Source organism: Dipteris shenzhenensis, chromosome 1 (genome assembly GCF_047967505.1).
Source record: "Dipteris shenzhenensis isolate YYH24624 ecotype China chromosome 1, Dip_SZ_1.0, whole genome shotgun sequence".
Taxonomy (NCBI): Eukaryota; Viridiplantae; Streptophyta; class Polypodiopsida; order Gleicheniales; family Dipteridaceae; genus Dipteris; species Dipteris shenzhenensis.
Window position 1 is genome coordinate 12419881 of NC_141596.1, and position 8830 is coordinate 12428710.

Sequence of the window (8830 nt, forward strand, 5' to 3'; positions counted from 1 at the left end):
ATATCATGGGTAGGACAACAACCGTAAAAGTAAGCAATGCATGCTACTTTTTGAACATAAAACATCACACTACAATGTCAAAATTTATGAAATGCCTCACTCGAACCATCGCCTCGCTCGAACGTAGTCGCTCGAATTCTGGTAATCCTCAGCGCGATCTAGGTGGGATGATGGTGTGGTGAGGATTAAGTAGCAGCCCTTCGAGTTCGATTAGGATTAAGTGGGATGACTTAATTTCATTGCTTTTTAGCGACCAGGCTTGTAGCCAATTAAATAGCCACCAAGCTCCTACAGGCACTTTGCTTGCATGATGGGATGACCATCTGATCCATGCTATGGTCAATGAAGTCTCCAACATGCTCTAAAGGGCCCTGGAGTTTTTTCCTTTTCCTATTCAAAACAAAGTGCCACATTGGAAAACATTTATTGTACTGCCCCTTCAAATTGATAGTAGGTAGCCAATTGCTTGTCAACTAACAATTTGAGCTAAAGAGCCAATTTTCTCATCAAGGTGGATCAGTGGTGGACACTGGCTAGTTAAGTGATATGTAGAGTCATCAACTTCACATTGCTCCACCCATGTCGTCACCACCATTATCGCTGACTTCACACTTCTCTACCCTCGTCTCCATAACCCTCGTCAACTTCACACTGCTCCACCCTTGTCTCCCACCCTTAACTCTAACTCAACCCTCTTGTTGCAGCTCATTCTCCACCTCCATCACCACCCTCTAGATCCACCAAGTGCTATGTCCCACCTCCATCGTATTCCGTTATTATTCTTAACTGTCTCCAAATTGGTGGTAGTTCTCTCCCACGACTGTAGAGTGGGTGATTTGCTGCAAGACCTTAACTAGATGGGTAATTTTCCTGATTCATTCCATGTGAGATCTATGTTTCAGTCCCACAACGATGAAGTCTATTTGTGGATTCTATATGGGCCACAATTCACATGGATCCTGTAGGCCATGGGAATAATCTTGTGAAAGTTTTTACAATGTCAAGAAATCGATCGATCTTCATGAAGGTTGAGTTGAGTAGCTTATAAGTTGAGCATACCTTTTTTGTGAAGTTGAGCAACTCAAGCACTTGCTGAGCTGACCATTCTTGTATCGATAGAACACCTTTGCATAGCATGTTTTTGTAATATAAGTTTGTTAATACATACAAATTTGTTATGTATTCTTAGTCTTATGAGTATTGCATTCTTGTATCAACAGAACACCTTTTTGTAATATAAGCTTGCTAATATATACAAACTTGTTATGAGTTTTGGACTTATAAATACTAGTCTTATTTGAAAAATCTTGATATTTATATGGATACAATCACAATTAAGCTTTAGAATTGCCCTTAAGGGCTTCAAAAAATGTTTAATATGGCTAGTTGGTGGGCTCGACCATTGCGGTGGTTGACATAGGCCACAGCACGTATAGTATAATTTTAACCATTGTGGTGGCTGTGTGCAATGCCATGTGTTCTGCATCACCAGCCAACATGGTGGTTGCAGTAGGTCTTATGAATACAAGCCTGATAATATATACAAACTTGTTATTGAATACGCATATATCCTCTACTTAGGAATCATCTTTTGTTTAACCATTGCATTGGGAATGGCTTAAAACCACCGTGCTAATTATAGTTACGCTTATCCCATAATCACAAACTTATTGTGGTCAAATATAGTTAGAAAAGTGCACAAAAGTGCTCAAATAATGCCCAAAAGTGCTAAAAAGTGGTCAAGAAGACCTCAAAAATACAAGAACTCTGGCACTTTCTAAGTTTCATTGTACATCTCAAAAAGTGGTGTAAAATCATGAGAATGGTATGCAAGCTGATGGGTACTTCCCTTCATCAAGGGTCTTTGTCTTTCTTTCATCAAGGGTTGTATCTTCCCTCCATCAAATAGGGGCTTTTCTTCACTGACGGGTCCTTCCCTTCATCAATGTGCTTATTCTTCCTTTCATCAGGGGGTGTATCTTCCCTTCATCGAACAAGGGCTTCTTCGTCCTTCATCAGGGGGCTGTATCTTCCCTTCATCAAAGGGATCCTTTCTTTTTGTGGCCCTAATGCATGTGCCACCTCTACTTTCATTGGATACATATTTGTGGTAGGCGCACAATTGATCTCTCCATGTCTTGAGCATCGGCATACAATAATCTCTACATACAAAGGTTGCATGCACAAACATTCCAAAGCAAAAAACATGCATAGGGTGGTCACATTAGGGCCATTGGGTCTGGTACTCATCTATAAGGTGCCCATGGCATATTGTGCTACACGTATGACCCTGTTGCATTGTAAGAGGGTATTCCTCTTATTTAACTATTGCAGATGTCAATATCAAAGTATCACCTTGGACATGAGCAAGTTGTCTCTTGATTCCTTCTTGCCTCATCTTGAGAGTACAAACATTCTCCTTTAGCTCCTCCACTTTTTTCTTACTAATGATAACAGCTCTATCTAATTCTACTAGCTAAATGTTTTAGCAAGCTTTAGCATTGGCCTATCTCAAGGCTCCGAAAGTACTTTGGGTATTAAAAAGGATGGAAGATTACCTCTTAAAAATTTCAAGAGGCAGGACATGCAGTTGGTACACCGCCCATGAATAATAGCTGGATGACAGCTATCTTTATGTACTCTAGAGAGTGGCTCAGTTAATACGCCACCTTAGTTAGCTGAGTTTAGTTTGAGACCCACAAATAGGGTTTATCTATTCTTTTGTACTTAGAGTTCTTTTGGCTTTCATAGCTAAGAAGAGGAAAATTGTTTTCAACCTCCACCTTTGTGTATATTTCCCCATTGTGTATGCGAGAAAGCTGCAAGTGAGACTCCTTCCTTCTCTCCCACTCTCTTCACAACAATTGTTGTGAAGCATCCGTGAAAGCGTTAAACCCCATGGATGATCTCACTTTCGATCCGACTAGCGTGCACTAGGGTGCATGTGGACTTCCAACTATGTAGGAAAACTATTTGCTTTGCAGAGGCCTTCATCAACCTTGGTGCAAGCCATACCGTAATATCATACAAGATGTGCACATGGCTCCCAATATTTAAGTAACCCGAGAACCTACACTTGTCTTAATATCCACAGTGAATGGAAAAATCTCACCCGGAATAGGTTGTGTGGAATTGCCCATGTCGGTTAATAACCATAGCATGGCTAATAGATGTGACGTTATGCCTGCAGGTGCTATGGATGAACAAGTAATCCTTGGGAGAACTTGGTGTTGGGCAGTTAACTGTCAAATCAATTGGCTGGAGTGCACCGCAACATTAACCAGCAATGGCTGCACCTCAGTCATTTCAATTTGTACTAGAAATTTAGGCCTGGTACGTCTTGTGATCCATAAATCCAACAACATGCTGTAGAGTGGTATTATAATTCATCCTAGGCCACCTTCAGCTTTTGGTAAGGTACAATAATCCCACCCAGTTCACCTTAGCTATTCTCCATAGTCTTCATCACCTTCCCACAAGAACATCCTAAACATTGAATTTAGCTTGTTATAATCCTACCTTGGATGGAGAAGAACAGGACAGAAATTAAATCACTGATGGATACAAGAAATGCTTTAGGACGAATTTCCTTCTTGCTAAGGAAGGCTGAAGCTCTTGCTACACCCTGGAGCTTCTTTTTGCCCTTTTGCAAAGCCCACTCCCACCTATCCTTCATTAAACCGTGGAACACCCCAAATCCCTTCTGCAATCTCTTTGCAGCCCTTATTATCCATTGCATGTTCCAAATCAGAGAAATCCTTTAGCCCACCTTATGGCATTCAATCTGAGTACGTTGTCCACCTATATAAGAGTGCAGTAGATAGTATACAATCTGTGCGCGTAGTTCGCCCATACAAGAGTTGGACATGGAATCCCACTGAACACTTGGCTCGAATTCCCTCCATACTCAGATCGATCTCGTTCATTTCTCCCTTCAGAAATTTCATCTTCAAGGGCAACAATCATTGCTTTTGCCTTAATCCAGAAAAAAAATCAACTCTCAAGACTACGGCAGTGGAAAATTAGCCTTTGCCACGATATAATGTTTTGAGTGTCATGGATTGGCCTGTCACCAGTCTTAGGCTCATGTCAACAAATTGCCTTGCTGCAATGCCATGGATTGCAGATATGGAGGCAAAAGGGAGCTTATGTCAAATTTTTGGCTTGTGTGCTGCTATGAGGACAGAGCGCCTCAAATTCTTGATGGAGCTCGCTTGATGAGCATTTTCCTCTCTCGTAAGAGACTTTGTCTTGTGTTACATGGTCAATATTGGATACAAGCTTTCCATCCTCCTCAACAAGTGTGGCTCCTTTGGAGCCACTTTACCTTTCATCTGAGGCCTGTAGTTTATATAAGTCAGCAACAGGGGAAACCAGGTCAGATTTTAATCTGGCGGGTAGGAAACAGGATAAATTCTGACGACGAGGGGAAAAGAATCATACAGATGGCCCCAGAGCTTGAGCTTGACTGGCTGTACTTGGTTTTGTGATCCAAATCATAAGCACTGGTATCCAAGGTATGACTTTACATTTTCCAAAATTCGACTCTTTCTGGATTTTCATCCTATGCAGTTGTGCAAGGCATGTTTTATGCACTCCTTCAGAACAGCACAGACATCAGAGCCACAAAATCTGTCATGCTGCCAGTCTTAAGTCTGGATTTTCTTGTCGCAAAGCAACAGATCTGTTGTGTACAGATAAAAAAGGATGCCTCTTCTCACCCATGAGCATTCAGCAGGATGCATTCAATATTCTGAACACAGAACGTGTTCTCGACTAGGATGAGCAATGTCCCGTTCTGTTCTCAAGTCAATGTAGCAGCCTCCAATATCAGAAATTGTAAAATAACAATAACCTTTGTGCAAAAAGTTAATTCATTTCTGCCTAACCAACAACTGTAGCATTTCCAAGCTGCCCCTGAGAGTGCACTAAATAATCCCCAGAATTATATGCACGGCCATCCGTAAGGCTGCAATGCACCTGCGGCTTGCAATCCTTGTATCGCATTCTCTTTAGCACCAGTGCTGCTGTGTCTCTCCTGCCAGCAGCAGCATAGATATTTGATAGTGTCACATATGGTTCTGCATTCTCTGAATCCAACTTAAAAATTTGGTTTGCAGCACATTCTCCTCGCTCCACATCAATTTGGTTTCTGCAGGCACCAAGCACGGTCATCCATGACAAAGCAGTAGGTTCATATGGCATGTTGGCTATCAAGTCTTCTGCCTCATCCAACCTTCCTGCCCGTGCGAAGAGGTCAATCATGCAGTTATAATGATCCAAGTCAGGCAGGATGCCATTCTTCCCAGTCATAGAATGGAAAAGGTATTTGCCCTCATTCACCAAACCAGAGTGGCTACATGCAGAAAGAATGCTGACGAACGTGACCTTATTTGGCATTACACCTTCCTGTTGCATTTGGTCAAAGAGCCGTAGGGCAACCTTGCCATGACCGTGTTGGGCATATGCTGCAATAATGGCAGTCCATGAGACCATGTTCCGCATAGGTATTCTGTTAAAGATCCTATGTGCATCTTCTAGGTTGCCACATTTGGCATACATGTTTACAAGGGCAGTATAGACTATATTATCAGACTCAAGTCCACTGCAAAAAATGATAGCATGCATGTAATAGCCCTTGGCTAGAGCTGTCTGGCTGGAACATGCGTCGAGGATGCTCACGATTGTGATATTGTCTGGCAGCACCCCTTCCTGTTGCATTTGATCAAACAATTGGAGGGCCTCCTTGCCATTACCATTCTGATTGTATCCTGTGATCAAAGCATTCCATGAAAAGAGGTTTCTTTCGAGCATCTTGTCAAATACCCTTGACGCAGCTCCCAGACTTCCACATTTGCTATACATGCTGACAAGAGCAGTCCCAACAACCACATCCGGCTCAATTCCCCTAGCCATGATGCAGGCATGTATATGCTTCCCTTCACCTAGGGCTTCCTGGCTAGAAAATGCAGGAAGAATGCTGACAAACGTGACTTCATCAGGAATTACTCCTTCCTGCTGCATACGGTGGAACACTTTTAAGGCAGCATGGCCCTGCCCGTGCTGGACGTATCCTGAAATCATAGTCGTCCAAGAGACTGTGTCCCTATCAGGCAACTCATCAAACATCCTCTGTGCATCTTTCATCCTGCCAAACTTGCCATACATGTTTACGAGGGCAGTTCCCAAAACTAAATCTGTCTCATATTCACTTCCCACAATGCGACTATGAATCTGGTTGCATTCACCACAGGAAATTGACATTACCTGGCTGGCACATGCATCAAGAATACAGACAAACGTGGCTTTATTTGGCACCACCCCTTCCATATGCATTTGTTCAACAGATTGAAGGGCCCCCTTGGAATGGCCAATTTCAACATATACTGCAATCATAACATTCCACAAAACCACATTCCTTTCATATGTTTTGTGAAATATTTGTTGTGCCTCATTCAGCCTGCTACACTTGCCGTACATGTTGACAAGGCTAGTCCTTACCACAATATCCGACTCAAAATCACTGCCCATCATGCATTCGTGCAGCCACTTCCCCTCACCTAAGGCCGCCTGGCAGGCACATGCATCTAGAATAATGACAAAGGTGAACTTGTCATGCATTATGCTATTCTGATGCATTTTTTCAAAGAGCTGAAGGGCTTTGCCCAAACATCCCTTTTGAACAAATGCTGCAATCATAGCATTCCATGATGCAGAATTCCGTGTGGGCATTGTATTGAACATGTTCCATGCACACTCCAGGCTGCCACATTTGCTGTACATGTTGACAAGAGCAGTCCCAACATCTGCATCAGAATCTATTCCAGTTCCCTTAATGTGAAATTGTATCCACTCTTCATCAGCTAGCAATGCCTGGCTAGCACATGCATCAAGAATGCTAAGAAAGGTGATCTTATCTGGAATCACACCTTGCCGTCGCATCTCTTCAAAAAGCTGCAAAGCTTGCTTGCTCTGGCCATGCTGGGCATATACTGTAATCATAGCATTCCACGAGGCCACATCATGCTTTAACATTTTTTCAAATGTCCCCCATGCATTTTCTAAGCTGTGACACTTGCCATACATGTTCACCAAGGCTGTTCCCACTGCAAGGTCTGCATGGAATTCACTAACCATAATTCGAGCATGCATCAACTTTCCTTCAGATAAGGTTTCTTCACTAACGCAAGCAGAAAGAATGCTGAGAAAAGTGGCTTTCTCTGGAAGAACCACTTGGAGCTGCATTTGGGTGAAGAGTTGAAGAGACTTCTTGCCTTGCCCTGATTGGACAAATGCTGCAATCATCGCATTCCAAGCAGGTGCATCCTGATACGGCATTTGATTGAAAATTATCCAGGCGCCCTCTAGATTGCCACATTTGGCACACATGTTGACAAGGGCAGTACAAACTACAACATCCGACTCCAAATGAGTGCTCGCAATGCTTGCATGCAGCCGCTTACCGCTTGCAAGGTTCGCAGGGTAAGCACATGCCGACAGAACACTTATGAGAATAAACCTGTCCTGAATGACCCCTTCCAACCGCATACGTTCGAAAAGCCTGAAAGCCTCTTTCGCCTGGCTATGCCTTGCGTGAGCTTTAATGATAAAATTCCAAGTAAAATGGTCCCTCGAATGCAACCTTACGAACACCGCACATGCCTCCTCCAGAACTCCACAGTTCCCATACATCTCTATAAGGAGATTACCCAAAAATGTTTCTTGCTCAAGTCCACGTTTGATAATGTGATCATGGATATGCTTGCCCTTTGAAAGAGCCTTCGCCTTCCCAGATGAGCGCAAAAGAGACGCATAGGCGCAAGCATCCACCTCACAGCCAGGCGAATCAAGCTCATCTAAAACGCCATTTCGAAGGGCTCCTGGGCTCCATTCCCTTTCAACTTTGCGAAATTGAAGTATCGAAGGGGATCTTCGAAAGGCCGTGTAGAGCAAGATGGGTTTATGATCCAGCATCAATATCACCACTGGGTCATCAAGGAACAGCCATCTACACTAGCGCCCAAATTCCGGGAAAGCAATTCCTATTGTCCGACGCCCAAGATTGAGTCTCTTTCCCAAGGAGGTCCTTTCCCAAGAGGAAATGACATTCCCAAGAGCTTTCCCTCAAAGTTTAAACAAAAACAAAAACACCCATGGCGAAAAGGGCGAAAAACTCACTTGTTGATTAATTTGTGGGGGGCTGCGATGGGGGCCCATAGACGTAGGACCTGTGAAGGCCTCTACAATCCAAGGAGAAAGAGAGGAGTGGGAAGGAGGAAGGAGGAGGGGAGGAGGGAGGAAGGAGGTGAGCGGGAGGAGGGAAGGAAGCGAAGGAGGAGGGAATCGGCGTCGGGAGCCGATTCTCGAGAGGAAACTCTGCCACCCGGCGAGCAACTGTAGGTCGGTAGCCAATGGCCTACTTTTCGACTGGACATCGGAAATTGATGCCGAATTCTAACCGTCAACGGTTGGGGGAGGCGGAGGGTGACACGTGTCGACGACGGATTAGTGGATCTGGTAGTGTTTGGGGTGATGCAACATAATGATGCATGATGATGCGAAAAAGATATTATGCATGACAATGCTACATGATAGGATGCAACTTGATGATGCTACAGGGCATTTGCCAAAGGCTTGACAATGCGTCCAAAGTTGGCTCATTTCTTTGAAAAGGAGGTTGCATCCCACAAGCTTGTGGTATGATTGGAACAAGGAGTTATGGACCTTAAAGCATAATGGGAGGAGTCCATAGCATAGATTTGCCATTAGGCGGGTAGAGTTCATAGTGGAGTTAGCAATTTCTCGACAAAGAATGGAGGCCTTGGCTCAG

At 43.7% G+C, this 8830-nt stretch overlaps 1 protein-coding gene across 1 annotated transcript; it reads right to left on the reverse strand.

Moving 5' to 3' along the window:
• Window positions 1–4728: 4728 nt before the first annotated feature.
• Window positions 4729–7999, reverse strand: LOC147905394 (pentatricopeptide repeat-containing protein At5g27110-like). The gene has a single exon (XM_087371799.1). It carries the CDS (start codon window positions 7972–7974, stop codon window positions 4885–4887), a length of 3090 nt encoding a protein of 1029 aa, XP_087227925.1. The 5' UTR covers window positions 7975–7999; the 3' UTR covers window positions 4729–4884.
• Window positions 8000–8830: the final 831 nt, after the last annotated feature.

What these genes read in the sequence shown, in the direction of transcription:
- LOC147905394 (XM_087371799.1), bottom strand. Translation starts at nt 7,974, where the DNA reads ATGCTGGATCATAAACCCATCTTGCTCTACACGGCCTTTCGAAGATCC.